This window comes from Hyalella azteca, unplaced genomic scaffold (genome assembly GCF_000764305.2).
Source record: "Hyalella azteca isolate HAZT.00-mixed unplaced genomic scaffold, Hazt_2.0.2 contig15125, whole genome shotgun sequence".
NCBI classification, from domain to species: domain Eukaryota; kingdom Metazoa; phylum Arthropoda; class Malacostraca; order Amphipoda; family Hyalellidae; genus Hyalella; species Hyalella azteca.
In genome coordinates this window covers 170854-192648 of record NW_025944986.1, presented here as the reverse complement: position 1 = coordinate 192648, position 21795 = coordinate 170854, and the positions used below count along the sequence as shown (strand labels likewise).

The 21795-nt window shown below is 38.3% G+C and overlaps 1 protein-coding gene across 1 annotated transcript in view; it reads left to right on the top strand.

Annotated features, from left to right (window-relative positions):
• The first annotated feature begins 3970 nt into the window (after positions 1–3970).
• Positions 3971–21795, top strand: part of LOC108673172 (sodium/calcium exchanger regulatory protein 1) — a 30136-nt gene continuing 12311 nt past the window's right edge. Inside the window, exon 1 of the mRNA XM_018160962.2 lies at positions 3971–4130. Within this exon, the coding sequence (XP_018016451.1) occupies positions 4058–4130 (73 nt within the window). The 5' untranslated portion in view covers positions 3971–4057. The remainder of the gene's footprint in view (positions 4131–21795) is intronic.

Below are 21795 nucleotides of genomic sequence, written 5' to 3'. Positions count from 1 at the left end.
ACATGCGATAGATTCAAATATCCATGATTCTTAAGTGCCTTTAGCCAAAGAATCTATTCTGGGATTCTTATACATTTTTTACACACCTTGTTTAGGACTATGGAGCAAATTAAGATCATCTCTCTAACAAGCTAATGAGCTGTTTATTATTTTCGCAAATCTCATGAATACTATAAAAAAATGTGAAATGTGGTTTATTGATTAATGCAAATTAGCTTTACAGTTTTAGATGGGATAAATTGCAGGCATGAACGGAAAAGATTTTATTAACCTCTGGGAAGAGAAAGATGTATCAAAAACTTTCCCATGTGCACTCTCAACATGGAATGGATAGGTAAAAACCATTCAATGAGAAACCATTCGGAAAATACCACAATGCTGTAGTAACACTTCCAAAGCTGCTTGAGGAATAAACAAGATTTCAAGTCAATATTTTAACTCTCGTTTGCCTTTCTTTCAGCTGTAACTATGTGAACGGCAATAATTTTTCTACCTGGAAGTTTTTAAATAGCCAGAATTTTAGATATAAATGAGCCTTGCTTTTTAAATATTCCACTAATTTTCTTAAATAAGTTATTTTTGCAACGAATTTACAGCAGCTATGCATTTTACTGATACCTTTAGATTAGACAACTCTTAGCTCGCACTAACTGAAATAACTTCGAACAAAAAACTAACAGAATAATTGGAGCAGATATGCAGCTTTTTATTGTAGGCAACGGGAGGGCGATTCATGCGTTGAGAGTTTTTTGAGGGAACTCTACACAGTCTGAGGCTCGAGTTACCTCGCCGGTCTCTTTGAAATGCGTGAAAGGAATGTTTTTATGATCATTTAACCTAAAAACACGCAACTTTGATATGCGTGAAAGGGTTGTTTTTATGATCATTTAACCTAAAAACACGCAACTTTGAAATGCGTGAAAGGAATGTTTTTATGATCATTTAACCTAAAAACACGCAATACAAGTCCTTCACGCTGCAGACGCACACTTGAATGACACTGAATTATTACTCTCACTTTATGATAAGGAAGTCGCGCACGTCTAGACGCTGTGAGGCGACCGCCCCGGGTTGGTCGTCACTATAAAGCTCAAACCAGGGAAGAGTTCACCAGAATTGCCTTAGCAAAGGAACTGAGTGAAATTAAACGATCCTGAATGACCGACGTCTTCCTCTACTGTATCCAATTATTGCATACATGCGGGCACCGGGCAATTGCTATTTCCTATTCACAGTACGTTTGCTTTTGGGCCTTTATTCCTCATAAAGGCTTGTTGCCGAGCAGCATTTGGCTCTCGCTGAATGGAAATACTTAAGAGTTGATGCTTCATATTAATGGAAGTTATTTAGTAGTTCGCTCACTGGCCTGATTCTTACCATGTACTGCAAAACTCTGAGTATTAAGTTTGAGCTCTATGTTCAATCAGCCAAAATGAGTCACACACATTATATGTCTTCTATAAAATACGCAAATGCACTTTTCTTCTATAAAATACGCTTCTATAAAAAAAGTATAAAATATATAGTATAGTATATAGTATATAGTATAGTAAAAAGTATAAAATATTTATACTTCTATAGCTTCTATAAAAGTATAAAATACGCTTCTATGCACGCCTATATAATTAATGCATGTAATGCTCGCTCTCCGAACTATGCAATTTACATGCACGCTCAATTAACGCTCCAAATTATGCATACAAAATACGCCCCCGAAATTATTCAAATAATTCGCGCTGAGCAACTATATATTCAACTATTAACGCAAAGATAAGATACGCTCTTTATAAATAGTGCACATATAATATAGGCAGAACGAACGATGCTCAAAATACGCGCTCTGCAAATATAGTGCACATAATACGCGCTCTGCAAGCAGGGGACATAATACGTGCTTTGCAAATAAGGCATGAACATACAATACGCGCCGAACAAACAATGCACAAAATACGCGCTCTGCAAATAGCGCACATAATAAGTGCCGTACAAACAATGTACGCTCTGCAAACAATGTACATAATACGCGCATAATACATAATGTACGTAATACGTGAGGTGCATCGCGAGCCCTGCAGACAGTGCAGAGGAGTAGGAGCTGAGTTTCAGGAAATAATGTTTCTATTTCCATCTAACGTAATAAACAGCGGTCACAAACATAATTTAAATACACTCCAAATTGTGCATTCTGCATTCAAAACTTTGTATAGGCTTCACAAATATTTTACTTAGCTTTCCTTTTGACCAATTTGCACTCCACTTTTCCTTCACCCTCACAGTCGACATCTTTAAAAGAATTTTAATGTGATTTTTTAGATTTTTGAAGATTCCGGAATCTCTCAAATGATTCGCTACAACTTATTTATGCGTTCACTTTGCGCACGATTAGTTACACTATTGTAACAAAAAATTTATTCAATACCTAACATCTACTTGTACAAATGTCAAATGCACACATTCAAATTTGAAAATGACTACATTTTTCGAAATTTATAGCGTCATTTATGAAGAATTCTGTCAGCCGAAGTGTAAAGATTTTCTTGAGCGTTCATGAAATTCGCTAATTTTCCATGTGGAAAAACACAATTTTCAAACATTGAAAAAAAAAACTTAAGCAAAAATGCAAACACGGAACGAAAACAATTTGGGAGAAATTATTCACTCGAACTATCGAAAAACATAACGATTTTCATCCATGTTATATCAAAAGTTATCTATAATCAATGCATGATCAGGCCACAAATTACCTAGTATCAACGTATATATTTGTTCTCAGTTAGCACGTCTGAATAGCTACATCGCTTTACATAATAAACAATGAATAGTCATTCACGTATTTACGGTAACTTTTCGTTCAACTTCCCTCCTCATCGTCACAGTTGATCATTGAGTAAATATTGCGGTGTCACGTTCATAAGGAAGCATCCGAGAGCATTGTCACATTCATTCATCCATGCATTGACAATGAGTGAAAAATAATGGTTTCAATTGGTTAAATTCTTGATAATACAAAATAAGATTCGCATCATTGGTTAAATTCTTGATTACAAAGAATAAAAAAGATTTGCATCAGCAAATGTAATACCTTCAAACTTTCCAGATTGCAACATCTTTCATAGAAATATTCATGTCGAATTTTGATTTAATTAGTGATACAATTAGATAAGTGTGTGGAGTAAGTTGGGCATCGAAATGAATATCCATGCAAAGTACATTATTTATTATATACACCCTTTTAGCACTCGACTCACTTAACGCTCTTTCATTGACTCAACGAAAACTCCGAATTTTCAAATAAATGGGCATGCATTCAATTATCTTCTCGTTTCGTTTTACGGAAAGTTTTTAAATGTTACCTTAAAGATTCATGTAAACCTTTAGGCCTTAGTTGCTGCCGTGGCTCAATAAATTTATTTTTTTTCCTATTACTCGTTACTCGAGGCCATATGATAGACAGGTAAACATTTTAGCGAAAATTATCGTTGGGTTTCCGGGAAAATGAACCAATAATAACATCACAATGACTTAATGAATGAAACTTGTCGAGTTAAGTGGGGAAAATTTCCCTATCCTTCTATCTACCAAAAAAAAAACATCGCCTTATGGAACACGAGATGAATTCTGTAGGAACCAAGACCCGCCTTTATCAACAAATTATTACATGTGATATAAATTGTCCGAATTGTTACTGAATTTTTAAATTATTAGAATTAATTAATATTTGTGCACTGATTGGTACAATGCGACATCTAGAATAGAAGTGTCGGCCCATGGCCTGCCTAGTTCACCCACATTCGCCGTGTTTCTTTTATTCGTATTGAATAATCAGCAGCCAGAGCACTCTAAGCCGGTACAGACATAATCGAGTCCTATGAATTATAAATTGAAACCCTGAATATATATATAAGAGCACTCAGAACCCCTCCCTTAGCCCCCTCTCAGCCGCAGCAGTCGGTGGCTGCGTGCCTCGACTAGAGCTCATCAGTCGTCTCCTGATCACGCCCCGGAGTGTAGGTTGTATCGTGCTCCTCTTCGTTGTTCACTACAAAAACTCAGCAAAATGGCAGCCAAAATTGTCGGAAAATACAAGATGGAATCATCTGAAGGATTTGATGAGTTCATGAAAGCCCTCGGTGAGTAGATACTTTAACTCAGTTATTGTTAAAACAAATGTTTCTGTCTGGTTGAAGCTACCGGCCGGCCCGACTGCATCGCACAGATGTTCGAAATTCAAATCGATATTGAGACGCGGCAAAAGCACACGCGTGCGAAGACAATCGATCGCACGTGCATTATAAACGGTAACGGTAGAAAATTATACGTTTCTGCGGCTGATATAGTGGCATGTTCGTTGAGTTGATGGAAAACTGAGATGTTTTGGATAGGACTTTCTCTATTGCGCTCTGGAATGAATTCGATCCATGATTCTACTGCTAGGCTAAGTCGGCAAGATATTTACGGGTGCGCAGCCGTAGACCAGCAAATTAACGTTCAAATCAGCCCTGGAGCCAACATCAACCATCTAAATGCTATAGATATTGTCATCCTGGCACCTAAGCAGCTGTAGTCAATTGACCTATCTCAACACACGAACTTTAAACCAACACTGTTTCAGCACACAAGCTGCTACTCCACATAGTTAACGGTCAATACCGACAATACGTTGTTCTCCAATGCTTTATAACCCATACCATCACTTCTTACACATGCTGTTATCCTAATTGTCCGCTGACCACACTGCATTGCCGCAAATGTTGACTGTACCAAACGGTAATGAGTCATCACCTTACTTACTCCGCAAGACGTTAACACGCGTCACTGTTTCCCTGCCTTACTATCACTGCTGTTGACATGGAACCCTTATCCACCTCACAGCCCCAGGTTACTCACTGAGCACACCAAGATTTCGAGATCACTTCCTCATCGGCATGATTTCCTTGGCCCCAGATACCCGATTTCGAGATCACTTTCCCAGACTATCCCCCAGCATCTTCTTCCCCGTTCCCCCTACTCTCCACCATTATCGCATGACTAACTGGAGGCTTTTCTCGCAGACCTTTGATGCTTATCCGAATTAGGTTAGGTTAGGTTGCAATTCGTATAGATACTCTTTTCATAACGTAATGCAGTCAAGTGAGCAGAAACTAAGAAAAGCCGTCCGGCAGTCGGTGAAAAAAGGCGGGGAGACGGGGTAAGCCTGGAGCTGCGACGAAAACAGCTGCGACGAACGGACGGGCTGGAGTGCTGACTGTGTATCAACAGCGGTAGGAGTTGCTTACCGAAAATCGTGATTAGGTTAAACGGCTTGGGATAGAGCTGTTGGGCTGTTTTAAATACGGCGTAGAGCGATTGTATTGGTGGCTTACTTCTCATTAGCTCGCTGGTTAATTTCCATGAAGGGGATTTGTACCTTTGGCTTTTAACATATAATCCCTTAGTCTACTCTGCCCTTTAGCAGGCTTACGTACGGAAAGGAGGATGAAAGATATGCTGGTCTTGGGCAATGCTGGCCTCTGGCATGCATTCCATATTTACAAGTTTTCACGCACCCCAATTTTGTTTTATTTGTCCTAACAGGTATTGCAATTTTGAGACTGTGTGTGGGTCGGATGTTTTGAATTGTACTTATTTTTAAAATAAAATTGTATTCTATTTAGGATTAATATATTAGTGTGACGTATTGATTGATGAAAAACAGCTTCGTGTTTAGGCTATTACATCGAAAAACCTCAGTTTTTGAAACTCGAAACATTTTCGGGAAAAGAAGCTGAAGTAAAAAATATTTACCTGCATGTACACGTCGCCCGCTGGGTGCCGCGTGGAGTCCCTACCTGCACGTGGAAATTTATTGACCGGCTCCCAACGCCGAGGCCATTTTAACCTATTTTTAGCGCATTTTCTCATTTATGGAAAATAGGCCCTATTGTGCTCGTCATGTCCGTCCGTCTGTCTGTCCGTCTGTCCGTGACTTCACGTTTTCGTCGACGAGAAAATGCGCTCTCTGTCACTCACTGCTCTGAGTACTGAGTTATATTTTTCCAGTCATGTATTTATCTTTTCATTCCAACAAATCGATTGTAATGTTGTATGCTGCATTCTGTGCAGATGAATAAAGATTGATGATGTGTCTTTTTTGGAAATATCGTGTTCGAAAAATGTTTTGCTCACTAGCTATATTGAATCGAGTGTATTTATTGATGATAGAAATGTTCGATGAGTGTAAAATCTATTCTTTTTTTCTTCAGCTTTCAATTAACCGATGGTTAAAAACGCGTTTAATTTTTGCATGTAAAGCGCTCCCGACGCCGAGCATTTATCCACAAAGATTCACTGAACATGTTGCGCAGTAACCGAACGTATAAATTTGACGAAAAAATCAACAATTCACTATGAATGAGAAAAATATGAGTTTTTTTTCAACAACTTAGCAAAGTGTGCGCTTTGCAAGCGACATCGGCTCACGTTTATCTTTTTCGTTAACGTACCCGTCATTTAGCCTGCATTTCAGATAAATTAAATTTGACGATTTCTTGGGGAAAATCGTGCATTTGGCAATATTGAATTAAATTACAGATTTTATATTATTTAAATTAGCGGTTTCTAAGATAAACGTTAGAAATAATCTCTGCAATTTTCTCCGCCTGTTATTCGGGGGAGGGCCATCGGAGCTAGCAAAGTTTTTCATTGACGTTTATTAATTGCAAACCAAAAATGCAATACTTTTTTAACACTCATTATCACTACTTATATGATTACAAAATGTTTCCCAATAAGGCGAATTTTGAGACCATGAAAATCAGATAAAATATTGTCAGTAAAAAGAGCGCATCCTATTATTTTTGTACCTTAAAGACTACAGGTCGAAAAACAGCGTAACTAATTTTCATTTGGGTATTTGAACACAAAATATTATGAGCTAATGAAGACTCAGGATACCATTCTACAACGAATGGCGACCTTGGAGGCAACCTATGTATCTATAATCACGAAGGGCGCCGGTAGTCTTGGCCAATCAGAGTGTCTTTCATTGGCTCCACGATTTCGAAGAGTAATAGCCAATATAATTGATCATCTGAAATAAATATGCTTAATTCGGGAGCTCTTTAATTAACATTTGTAATGTACTTAATTTTTATGCTTACTTACAAATTATTACGCATGATTTTTCAACAGCAACAGTCCTGAGGAGGTAGTTTTCCATTTGATTTCTTGAAGCTCATCTTTTTCTGCTAAATAAAACACAAAGAGCCCCTTAAAAACTGCCAATTTTGGTCCCTAATTGGCTGTAAGATACCACATCCCTGCCTGGTAAAGCAAGAGGCTGTTATATGAAGTTTATTGACTAAATTGTAGGCCTTTGTGAGTCAGCGCTCAGCATTTAATGAAAAAACATGGCTCAAAAGTTACTTGTACGACAATAATATTTTCCATTTATTGGAATTGTGTTGTAAACTTTTGCATGCATTGATTTAAAATTTAAGATCGCCTCAACTCTCATAAAAATGGTATTTTGAACTTCATTATCACAACCTTGAATCTCGGTTATTATAACGGTTACTAGAAATTAATGTGTAACTTTATTACTATTACACCTCGATCCCTATCCACGCATTTAAGCCACTACAAGGTAATAGATGAGCTACATTCGTGTATACTAATGATGGACTTGGTTTCTCCATGCATCACGTCATGAAAGAAAGTTAAATACTTCGCGCTTATTCTCAGCACGTACGTTAAACAGCTTTACTTGGACTCGTCTGCTACATGAAAGGCTCTGCTGCTTTGGTACACAATCTTGTCGTTCGCTTAGACTTGACAATTTCTGTGATTCATCGAGTAGTCCAAAGTCTCGTGCACTTTCTTTTTTATGAACTTTAAAATTCATCATCATTGCTCATTTTATGAGCAGTGATATCTTACAAACATCTTACATCTTAATTTCTGATATCATACAAACACGTTTACTTTTAAACATCAGAAATTTAAGATGATGGAAATTTTTTCTTACGCATTTTTACTTTTTCAATACTTCGAATGATACATTTCGGTAGATAACTAACATCCGTATTTTTAATGCTGATTACTTTGCAATTTAAGAAACTTAATTAAAATCGAAATAATTGTTCCACGGACAATATTACTTTGCAATTTAAGAAACTTAATTAAAATCGAAATAATTGTTCCACGGACAATATATTTTCGATGCACACGAGCCATATTTCGCACCCTGAATGAGAGGAGGGGATGCTATTGGGACAATGGTAGCCCTTCTCGTAGTTGAGTGTGACACTTCGGCATATAAAGTGTGACAAAGGCAAGGAATTCTTCAATTATATATCTCAATCAATCGTCGGTTATGGAAAGATCGGGTTCAAAAGGCTGGATTCCTTGTGGAATAAAGTCACAAGAAGCACAAGAATCGGCAACAGGCCATGGGCCTACTTCTTCACTGCCGAAATTTCTATTATTCTTTTCTATACCCTTTGTACAATTTTTCCATAATTCCACATGTAGAATTTTTTTTATTCCACTCCAGGCGGCTGGTTACAACGACGCCGGCTAAATTCGCAGAGTGAAGCGGGAGATGCATGCGTTCGTAGAGTAACTGCATTCCTTTTGATCACATTACGTTGATGCATTTTGGTATATTACGAAAGTGAATGTCACCACGCTTACTGATACCTGTTTGAAATTCCGGAATTTTCCGCCTGATGTTCGTTTCGTATTACGAATCATATTCTGTCTTGGAGCTACGCTTAAAAGTGACATGAGATTATTAGTATTCCGAACCCGTGGTGCACGAAAAAGATAACGTAACTATTTATATCGGATTATAATTCTATTAATCTAATAGTATGAGCTCCTCGTCACTGTTCCAGATTTGTATACACAGAACACGACCGCGCACTGGTAAAGTTTTAACCGTCTTTTAATACAGGACGTATATAGCTAGTTGCATAATAAGTTTTGGTATTCAGGATGAGTATCTCCCATGTTTAGCTTTCACTGCCATGCTGGAAACTCATAGAGAGTCGAATGTATATTTATACATATTAGTACGAAGAAGATTGGACACTATCGACATATATAGGTTCGAGTGTTTTCCTCTTATCCAAGCTAGTTGGTTGCCATTAATGAACGGCCTGGACTTTGACTGGGTGCTATGCTGTGATTGTTGTGCGTTTTGTTAATTATAAGTGACGAGAATTACAGCGTGAACATTAATTCGAGCAATGACAGTTGAAGTGATTTTATTTTGATTTAATATGCAGTACATGCACATTTTCGCGAAGCCAAAGCGGAGTTAGCACATTAATTTTTAATGTTGTTTTATTGCACCCCGAATATCAGGTTTACTACTATTTGATCACGGGGCAGAAAGCTTTGTTTACACTGCATGCCCAATGCCTAATCTTTCGGTCCCAGCTGGCGAATAGCATTGACGACGGTAAATGTGTCCGTAAGCAAAAGGTTAACATTTAGAGAGTCCTGGAGACTAGTCCGTGTCGCCCTCGACCGTACGGGTAGTACCTGAAACAAGTGAGAATTTTCTAAAAATTTTGCCTGATGGATGCCAGAGGTTATAGGAATGTTCTCGCTGGTCGGAAAGTTAGCAGAAATTTTGAGTGGCTTTGAGTTTTTGAGTTCTGTTAAGTTTTTAGGACGGGTGCCTTCCGCGCCAGGGAGGAGACCACGCCAGACAAGGGCTGAGTAATGAGAACCAACCACAGCTGGTGGCACCAACCGCGGTTGGTGAAGCCGGCCACACCTGGTGAAGCCAGCCACACCTGGTAAAGCCGGCCACACCTGGTTAAGCCAGCAACACCTGGTTAAGCCAGCCACACCTGGTAAAGCCGGCCACACCTGGTGAAGCCGGCCACAACTGGTGAAGCTGGCCACAACTGGTGAAGCTGGCCACACCTGGTAAAGCCAGCCACACCTGGTGAAGCCGGCCACAACTGGTGAAGCTGGCCACAACTGGTGAAGCTGGCCACACCTGGTGAAGCCAGCCACACCTGGTAAAGCCGGCCACACCTGGTGAAGCCAGCCACACCTGGTAAAGCCGGCCACACCTGGTGAAGCTGGCCACACCTGGTAAAGCCGGCCACACCTGGTGAAGCCAGCCACATCTGTTGGAGCCGGCCACATCTGGTGAAGCCGGCCACATTAGGTGGCACTAACCACACCTATAGGTGCACCTACTACGCCTGAGTCACCAACCACATTTGGAAGCACCAACTACACCTGGTGGGTCGGCCACGCCTGAGGGATGGTCTGTAATCTTTGGCTGCCTTGCTGCCGTTTCAACTGTTGACAGTCTCATGTACGGTCAATAAACAGGCAGTGAAGTTAACGCATAGGGGTTGAAGTAATGTCCTTAAAAATTTTTTTTCCCGTGAGTGATGATCGATGAGAGAGAAACTTTGTTTCTGCGCAAGTACCACCGTCAGCTCTACGCCTTGTTAATGAACAGCGTTGTTTTTGCCATCGCTTCCAGAAACTTCCGGCATTACGTGGTATAACCGCCTTCAGTCGGCTGCCTTCGCAGAAGCGAATGCAGCCGACTGTCACTTCTGAGGTTGGAGCATCACTCGAGTGTCATTTTCTGGACAGTAACTAAATATTGTTCAGTTAATCAGTACACAACATGATCATTGTCACGATTAATGTGAATTAAAATCGATGTGCTTTAATTCTTTTTCCGAGGAAAAATTATTTTTCTACTATAGCTTACCGTTTCATTTTCATCAAAGTGATAATGACTCAGCAGCATTTTTTCACTTGTTGAACTTTGTTTTAGTTTATTTCATTGATTTCTAATTCATTTAGCACATCCAGGTACTCTGTGTCGATTCTATAAAATGGTTGCAACTGCACCGAGAAGCTATTTACGTGATCTGGAGATTAAAATAGTCAAATGTGTAAACAAATATTGTGTATGTTGTAGAAAATTGGTCATAGTGCCTTAGATGGTTACTATTGAGATTTGAAATCTTTTTGACTAGGTCTTGGTTGATCATCGCCCAGTCTAAGTTCACGCATGAAGGAAGCTTGAAGTGATTGCCACGGTTTACGTCATTAAGTAGCTCACCGAACTGCAAAACGAAGGCCGGCGAGGACACTTTGTAATATATGAATGCACTGCACCCTATACCTGCAGTTGATGGAAATGGGCCTCTATATATCTATGTCGATATTTCACAAAAAAAAAAAAACAGACAATTGCAGCTAAAATGCTCATTTAACACATTAGCCATGAAAAGAGAGTATTTTTTTTTAAAGCTAAGACTATTTAAAGTTATCTTTCTTGAAAAGGACAGTGTTATTCCTTCAAAAATGAGGACATTTCAATAAGACCCCAATGGGAGTGTATGTATATTGGTTTATTATATGTATGTTGCCTTTTTTTCAGCACCCGGCGTTGAAAAAATCTTTACATTTAAAGTCTTTCCTGCAGCGCTAATGCTATAGCAAAAATGTGGCTGCACTAGGTATCTGGTAATTGCAATAGTAACAGGGGTTTTGGCGTTGATTAGGCCGCAGACCTGTCGCAGACTTTTTAACATCGCACAGCTTGTTGTGGTCTCGAATCCGCACTTCACTATTCCAATCACTGTAATTTGAACTGAAACCACTGGGCCGCCCTTCCCTCGTATTTATCTACCTTTTTTTCTAGTCCCCTTCTGTCCATAACTTTTTTGTATTAATTATATTTATTATAGTAACTATGTGAAGAATAAAGAGTGATTCACTGCGTATCTTCACGCAGTGAAGATACGCAGTAACGAAAATAAAATATTACCGATTAATTTTTGCATATCTGATTTGTGGGTGAATGGGGAGTTGTGGTAAGGAAACCCAAAGTTTTATTTAGTCGAAGAAGTCTCCATTTGCAAATTTATAAAGAAAGAGATAGCAATTTTAATGATCAGATTCGGGATATTCAAAAAATATTTCGTGCCTAAAATTGTCAGTTTTTTTACCATTTTTCTGAAGTGAAGCGAAAGTTCGGTAAAGAGCAATTAGTAATTTTTCCGATCCCAACAAGAAAAACTTTCGATTATCGCTTAGACATGCATGAACTTATTACTTTTAGTAAAAACAAAGTTTGACATAAACACATTTAGAAATAAATTACTCGTAAATTCAACTTCAGATCGTTTGGCGTGGAGGGAAAAGCTAATTTGAAACTTAAAAAACGTTTTGATTTTTTTGTCTCAATTAAAAAATCTAAGTTTAGATTGAATCTAACGACTTATGTTTTCCGAATGAGAGGTCCTGCAATTTTGTATTGAGCGATATTTTATTTATTTTATTTTGTATTTTTTTTATTTATTTTAGAGAGCGATATTTTTATTTATTTTATTTTAGATTTTTTTTATTTATTTTAGAGAGCGATATTTTTATTTATTTTATTTTATATTTTTTTTTTATTTATTTTAGAGAGCGATATTTTTATTTATTTTAGAGAGCGATGTTACACGTTTCTTCAGGACCTGTCAGCAATATGCACACGTTTTCATATAAAATTACATTCAATGCACAGTTTTTGAAAAATATCTGCCTTTGTTTTTCGATGAAACGTTTCGCTCTTTGTATTTCAGTTTCATCGTTATCTTCGAAAGAATAAATTTAATAAAAAATAATCATGCGAATGACGACGTTAAATTTCATTCTGATTAATGATGTACCTTTTTTCAGAGCCTAGGGTATTGCTTATTGCTTTATTGTTACAAACATTGCGTCGATGCAGTGGCTTGAATTGGCCCTGTTTCAATTATATAGAATTCAATAATAATAATGCTTATAGTACGGTATTTTGCTAGTTATAGTTAAGATAGATTTGCACCTACTATACAGTCGACTTCTAGACGACAGACTCGCTATTTAGCCCTGTATCAATTATATAGAATTTATTAATAATAATGATTATAGTATTTCGCCAGTTATAATTAAGTCCACCACCATAGAAATATTTACACCTGCAACAGTCGACGTCTAGACGACATATTCGCTATTTGGCCCTGTTTAAATTAAAAAGAATTCATTAATAATAATGATTATAGTATTTCGCTAGTTATAATTAAGCCCAGAAATATTTACACCTGTAACAGTCGAAGTCTCGACGTCAGACTCGCTATTTCTGGGCATGTTGATGAGCCCATGCAAGCAACCTCGCTGCCCTAGCAGCAATCATCGGATGATTATCTTCGGCCCGCCGTTAGTAGCTGCGGCCGCCGATAATTCGGACTAAATTATTCTCACCTGAATGATGGCTTAAATCATCAACCTCGAAGCAGCAGCCGTGAGAGGCAAGAACAAGTGTACAGATCCTGCCTACCTAATTTAACATTCTTTACAGCTGTAATTTCTTGACTAGTGAAGCAGTGTTAACTAAATTAATATGCAGGAGTAGAGTGCTCATTATTTAAGTCAAACTTAGTTACCAAGTAAGAAAATTCTATTATCAATCTTTTATTAGATGTACTCAATCGTAACATAACAACAGCCATACAAAAATATTGTCACCGATGTACGCGTAATAATGTATGGACCCGACGCTTTATCGGCTTAATTGAATATATATAAAGAATTAAAAATAATTAATGTTGTAAATTATTAAGATGATCGTCGATAGTACGTCTTCGATAACATGCACTCTGTAAAGTTATTGCGACACTTCCTGATATTTTGATTGATTTTTGACTTCAGCGTCATAAGACATGAGCCTCAGATCGAGCCTTGGTTTCCAAAATTTGGTTGTTGAAAAAAAAACTTTTGCGGCACCGAAGAAAAATTTTTTGTTTAATTCATAAGTAATGGTATGAAATCGCGCACAAAAGTTATATTGTTAATTTTTATAATATGAGTGATTGAGCGGTTCGTAGACAAATAATCCACGTTTGCCTTAATTGTAGATTACATAATGGTATGCTGCTGTAAAATTGTTAGCAATGAAGAGCATTAATGTAAAATTGGTCATATTTGTCAATATTTCAACATCGTATGAGGCAGCGTTAGCGCTGCCCCACATGGTAGTTGCCACCAGCTTGAAATGCCGCCTCCTTGAAAAATGCAAGTTAAAAATAAAAATTTAAATAAATTGTGAACAAATGAGACCATTTAACATATATTTACCACCATATTTACTGCAAACTCTTTAACAACGTTTAGTCTTTCAAAGAGATACATCGAACCCTCAGCATAAGTGAACTGCAAGAGCCATTTTAAATACCTAAGAGTATTTCGTACATAGTGTCTAACAAGAAGGCTGGATCGAGCTACGTTGAGATAATCTTCTTTTGCAGATGACCTCAAGAACTCAATACAAATTGGGAATTGTTATCCGGCACGAACTTTTTCAAGCAATACCGTTTTAAACTTGCAATAATATTACATACATTAATTATTCGAAATTCTGTTTGAGTATTTGAGATGTCATATATTATGAAGCATTTATGACCGCAAAAATTAGTTTATGAAATTCGACGTACTCTTTTTTTACGTGTTTGTTCCGCTTCGCTGGCAATTGCGTGGCATTTGTTCACTTAACTATCAAAACCTTCAACTTAATTATATCAAGCGATACGAGACGCGGCAATGTTACTCATTTGCGCTGTGATATTGCACAGTCAGTTAGAGCTTTCAACGTGCAATTTTGCGAATGCAGCGGTAAGATTGCCATCGAAATTAATTTTGCGTACGAATATCCTTTTATATTCCCAAGTTGTGATGTGTGCTAGTTTACTGTGTGCCTACCATGTGAGTAAAAAAGTATTTTTAGCGCATTTTCTAATTTATGGAAAAAGGCGCTATTGTGCTCGTCATGTCCGTCTGTCCGTCCGTGACTTCACGTTTTCGTCGACGAGAAAATGCGCTCTCTGTCACTCACTGCAGTGAGTACGGAGTTATATTTTTTTCTTAAATTGTCCAAATAAATCACGAGGTATTCGACCAGCGACCAGCACGTCTTGCATTTTTTATGAATCGAAGGCTTATGCTCTGCCGAGGACCCCTTCCCTCAACTCAGCAGCTTTACTCCTGCCTGATTCATCTCAAATTTTTTTACATTTCACAGCCTGACCAATGTTTCAAGTTAGTGATCAAGAAAATGTCAGTTATATATTTTGGATGACAAACATTTTTATTGGCATGCTTTTTGTTAAGGGGACCGACCTAGCTCCGGAGAAACTTCTACAGTTATTATCCGATCACCATGAAACTTCACATACATACGTAAAATGTAAAAAAAAAAACATTTTGCTCCTATGAATTTTTCGAAAAAATTTATAGAAAACGTGAAATTCATAGAAAACGGCTAAAAAGGGGTACTTCAGAAAATCTATCTCCTCCCACAAATATCATCCTACAACATCGAGACACGTATCATTCGATTCGTAAAGACCATATCTATCGACTCTAACGTCACTTTTTTCATTTTCCACCTAGTTTTTTTTCATTGGAAAGAGCAGAATTCCAGCTTTCAGATGAGCACAAAAACCGAAAAACGTCAAAATTGAAAATTTTAGCTAGGTCGGTCCCCTTAATACCCATGTTTGCTCACAATTTCATCCTCTGTGCTCTCATCCGCGGCCTTATCGGTGTTGCACGCTTCAGACTGTCGATCCCATGACAACCGTGCCGGGCCAGAATTTCACGTTTTTCCTCATTCCTTTGTGAATGCGTTGAAGAACAATTTTCCCTTAGAAATTGTAAACATAGCACCAGTTTAATTGAATAAATGTATAATTATTAAGCATTGTTTACTGAGTAAACGCCCATTACACTTTGCTTGGAATAACTTCGTAGCAGATTTTCCAGCGGATTTCACTCAAGTCGGAAATATTATGCTGTTGTTGGAGGAAAGTTAGTTCAAACGGCTTTATTGAGTCCGTGTGAATTGATAATGATAAAATTTATCTCTTGCTAGCTTTTTTTAGCGTATTTCCTCATTTATGAAAAAAATGCACTATTGTGCTCGCCATGTCCGTCTGTCCGTCCGTCCGTGACTTCATGTTTTCGTCGACGAGAAAATGCGCTCTCTGTCACTCACTGCAGTGAGTACTGAGTTATATTTTTTGAGTCCATGTCCCGAAATTATTAGAATATTTTTTACTGTATGTATTAAATGCAGCAAAATCTACCTATATTTATTCATAAAATCTGTTAGTTTACATGTTGGTACGTATTGACCCGATATTAGCATGTAACGATCGGCGCTTCATACAGGTTATTTAGTAAAAGCTAAATACATGTGTTCCGGTATAAATCTTTGTCCAGAACAGCAGTTCAGCGCATACACCGAGCAATTTTCTATTGATTATTATTACTCAGTGCTTGCCAACGGAAGCCTGCCTCTCCAATTGAGGTATAAAGGGTATCGAACGCGAGTAAAATAACTAGCTGGTCGCAAATGGCCAACTGCGTGGGGAGATATAAATAACTAAATTGTAAATCGTTACTAAGTGCCTGTGGATATCGAGCAAATTCGGTGCACAGATGCATATACCATGTCTGGTCGCTATAGCACCGCGTTGGTGATCGGCCCACATGGGGAGCGAAAATCTGCACACCGAAAGCTGAGTCTCAAAGTAACCTGGAAGCCGTGGTGAAAGATCTGCGCCTACGGTAATTAAAGAGAGTGTTAGCTCGTGGTAAAGAGAGTGTTAGCTCGTGGTAAAGAGAGTGTTAGCTCGTGGTAAAGAGAGTGTTAGCTCGTGGTAAAGAGAGTGTTAGCTGACAAGTATTCTATATATGCAGGGTGTCCATCTTTTAGCAAATTTTTGGGCTGAGTAGCAAGTCTCGGAACCGTTTCGACGCTGTAGAAATGGAAGCTCCAGACAGCCGTGACCGACCGATATTTGATCTGATAAAGGTCATCAATATTTACTGAAAAAAACTTCAGTTAAAATATGTTTCCGGTTAATTACCGGAACGAAACTGACAACGAAGCCAGAAATTAAAAATAATATAACTCAGTACTCACTGCAGTGAGTGACAGAGCGCGCATTTTCTCGTCGACGACAACTTGAGGTCACGGACGGACGGACAGACAGACGGACATGGCGAGCACAATAGTGCATTTTTTCCATAAATGAGAAAATGCGCTAAAAATAATATAGGCAGCGCCATCATTTCTCGTGATGATTGCTTGCACTGCTCAGTTCAGCGGTCAGCTGTCAGTCCACAATTTTACATCCTGGCATTGCTCTGCTCGGTCGTAAGCGGGCTATCCTCAATTTTACAGCCTCATAATATGAACGCCTTAAAGAACAGACTAGACGAAGCTATGCAGGAGCATATGTTCAGTCTTAAAATGCCTAGCAAATTACGGACCAGGCAATAAGTCCAGACGAAGCTATGCAGGAGCATATGTTCAGTCTTAAAATGCCTAGCAAATTACGGACCAGGCAATAAGTCCAGCAGCTATCTCAATCAATCGTCAGGTATGGAAAGATCGGGTTCCAAAGGCCGGATCCCTTGTGAATCAAGTCACGAAAAATTCAAGAATCGGCAACAGGCCATGGGCATATTTCTTCAGTGCTGACACTTCTATTCTATAATTCTCAGCTCGGTAGTCAGCTCTCAGTCCCCAGTTTTCCAAAGCATCAATTATTCCCAAAAGCCATGATCTTGCAAGTGCGAACGCAGGCGTCAAGTGCTCTAGTAAATTTGTGAGTAATAAATCATTCAAGCGAATGACAAAATTCACTATTGATTTAATTTATTTGCATTTGCTTTACTTTGATATGTTTAGCTGAGAGCCAATGATATGTTCCGCTGAAGTTTTCCTTCGTTTTAAATGTTAGTTAATACTATAGTCCTGCCTGACCATTTGACCATCATAAATAATATTTCTCTGGAATAATAAAAATAAAATATGACTCACGGTCAATAAAAATGTAATTTCTATTACTGATAATGTATTAATACCAATCAAAAAATCAATAAAAATTTAATTTTAATTGATGTCCTGATTAAATTGTGGTCAATCACATACTTAAATGAAACGCATGATATAATCGAGTGAGGAATTTGAAAAAATCATTCATGCATTCCGAAAATTATCTAGCATTTTTTAACCAACAGCCTCGCATTAAGTACCAAATTGGAAAAATGTAGATGTAGAGAAGGAGCACGTAAAAACACATTTAATTAATAGTAGAAAATTATATTTTTGAAAAAATTATAACAAAATTGTAGCTGCATTTGCTGATACGTTTGAACAGTTGAAGAACGCTGCCCACCAACGCTGGCGTGCAAGACATGCAATGAATGCAAGTCACATGCAATATCGCTTCCATTCTTCGTCGAGGAGAACACTTCTCACTTTACAGAGCTCAATTAAGAGCCTCATAGCGTTGATCTGCGGCCTTCATTTCGGCACTAATGATGACAGAATTTTTAGCATCTAATAAAGCACGCACGAGACGACTCATTCTGCCTAACGAATTTATACAATTCAGGGTGGAATAGCATCATCACGAATGTTCAATAGGTTTAATGAGTGGTAATGTGGTCATTGAAAGCGTTAGTGAGGCTAAAATAACCAATAACTCTGCCAACGTTCTATCCACAAAGCAGGGAGAAATACCATTACGAACCTGCATGTCATTCCGCTCCTGCAGGCGAGATCAATGAATGCGCAGTACCGTTGTTGTGATGTCATTCCTCGACCAACCGCTACCGACTTATGTAGATAGCGCGTACTCTGATTCCTCAGCTTCGTTGCTACAATGTTTCTTCGTCTGTGTATTACTTGAGTGTAAAATCTTCGGTGTCACCCATCATCAATAAGATCAGCGGGCACCCACGCTAACATTTCAACCATTTTAGCATAGCGTGAGTCTCCACCGTTTGTGATACTTTGAAGTTCATTACTACGTTAAGTTTTGTACAGAATGCGAGTTTGAGACAAAATCCAAGTCAATGGACGGGGGAATTATTGATTTAACTGGAATTGGAAAGGTAGGCTTTGTGGGCGATTCAGCCCACAAAGGCTGAATCGCCCACTTAGTGTTACCGTCAGTGAACAAAAGGCTAATTGGAATCCCGATTGAGTCGCCCAATTAAACCTATTCGTTGATGTGACGTTCGAATTTACTGTAAGCCTCTGTGGCTTACTGCCACATCAGGGGTGCGTCGTTACATGACACGTACTCAGTCGAACTTCAAAGAAATAAAGAATCGCTTCACTGAAGAAGCTACATTGTTAGAAAAATTACCGTTAACGGTATTACCGGCGTTTCAGTGGCCGGTGGGCACGTGAAAAGAAACACCGCGTCGCCGTTTTTATTCTACTTTAACACTAAAAATCCGTAAAATGTCTGATAGAAACGGATAAACAGTTTATTTTCACGGGGCAACCGGCCACTAGAACGCCGGTGGGACCGTCTTTTCACCGTTTTTTCTAACAGTGAGGCATTCGTGTCCTTTTGACGGATGAAGGCATTCGTGTCCATTTCACTGATGCAGGCATTCGTACCCACTGCACAGATGGAATTATTCGTGTCCATTTCACTGATGGAGTCATTCGTACCCACTTCACTGATGGAATCATGTCCAGGCAAGTTCTGGTTCAAAGCAGAGCAGGTAATTACAAGCAGAGTCGCTCATCACAGCAGAGCAGGTAATTACACGCAGAGTCGCTCATCACCGCAGAGCAGGTAATTACACGCAGAGTTAAACATTATAGCATCACTTGCTTGTGAGTTTTGCTTTTGATGGTAATTACAAGCAGAGTCGCTCATCACAGCAGAGCAGGTAACATCACAGGATGTTCTGTCGCAACGCACGGTTTCCGGCGACGTCTGCATTAGCCATGTTTTCAACAGCTGGCCGCTAGTGGCATGCACTCGTTAATTGCTGCTGAGTAGTTAGTTAACTAATTGAGTAACATGATGGAATTATCTGCTCGAGTTAATTCCCTAATATCATCACGTAATGCAACAATATTGAGTTTTCTATTATATATGTAACGAATTACCGATGATATATCAATTATAATAGTCATTTCACTTGCCGCATCTGTACATTCAAGAGCGGGTGTTGCGTTGGCGCTGTAAATGGGTGCTGACCGAACACGAATCCACAATACGTCGGTTGTTTACCTCGATCCGTATATTCATTTATTTATTTATTTTAGCCGCTATCATTAGGCATAGCAAAACGAGGGTTTGAATGGGAAATTATTGCACAATTTGATTATAAATCCGATTAAAATAAAGCTACATACAATATTAAAATTTCAAAATGGGGCCCAAAAAATATTTATTCTTCAATTTGGGGTTTGAATGAATAATCTTTAGCATAGAGTGTTTTAATTTATGAATCACTATTTAAAAAATATAACTCAGTACTCTCGTCGACGAAAACGTGAACTCACGGACAGACGGACGGACAGAGACGGACGGACATGACGAGCACGATCGAGCATTTTTTCCATAAATGAGAAGATGCTCTAAAAATTTTTTTTTAAACTGGCATTCAAAAAACTGGATAATTATTTCGAAAAATTTGAGAAGTGACCATCTTGTTGTCTATTTACTTCAAGTGCAAATTATTCATGATTACTTAAGGCAAAATCTAACCAAATAATTGTTGTTCATGAAATATTATTGTTTCTGAAAAAAAATTTCGTAACGGTCATTTGGACTTAGTATTGGAAGACTTTGGTGAATAATTAATTACAATTAACAAAATTTAACATTCTTTATTGCCCTCATGAATTATCAATTAAGCTGGAGCGATGTTAGTCTTCCAAAAAATCGTAAAATATTGAATATGACTCCAAATCAAGAACAAACGACTTAGTGGAGGCGAACAATCTTTACGAACAATGCAATAAAATGTCAAATCCTGATTTCTTTATTAAACGAAACATTTGATAAAATTATTGCAGCTGCTTTTAACATTAAAATTGATGGATGTTTTCTTGCGCATTCTGTGCGATTTGACGCATTGAAGGCGGCGATCTTGCGATTCTTTTCCGGCCGTGGCCGCACCGAGCCTCGAGCTTCATAGCTTCCTGGCCCTATACTTTTAAAAAAATTTAAGAGATCGTAAGTTCATCAGCCAATCATTGACGGCCTTTCAAGCCACTCTTTTAAAAACAGTTAAGAGATCGTAAGTTCATCAGCCAATCATTGACGGCCTTTCAAGCAAAATCCACCAATCATAGACAAGAAAATAGAGCGTAAGTAATTACGTTCACTCAGCCAGTTTTGAAAGTTTGGCCCCAGTACTTCGTGGAAGAGAAGGCGCTTTTTAAATATTCATAATAGAACCGTGCTTCTTGTCTGGTAAATCCTAGCTTCCTATAGCCCCGCAGTATTTCGTGGAAGGGAAGGCGCTCTTTAAAACGTTCATAATAGAACCGTGCTTCGCTTTCGAAGCTAAAAATGATAAATTCTTTTCCAAAGTAAATGCTTTGGAAAAAAGCAAATGCTCTGAACTTCTCCGTGAAAGAGCGCGTGAAGTTAGAATGCCAGCCGTGTTGCTTCTGTGCGCAATCTGTTAATTCAACAATTAAAGTGTATTGGGATTAACCGAATTCTGTGAACAATTTGTCGGTAAATCAAAATGTGCTTTGAAAATGGCAGCATAATTCTATGCAATGAATAATGTACGAAGGATTCGTGGAAAAGATCCTACTGCGGAACATACCCAAATTTTGGTGGGAAAGTGTAAAATTTATGAAATCACTCGTGACAACAACTCGATGGCGATTTCTATTTTTGACGCAACGTTTTACTATCACTTACTTCACCATGAGAATTGCGAAGATCAGGTTGTAAT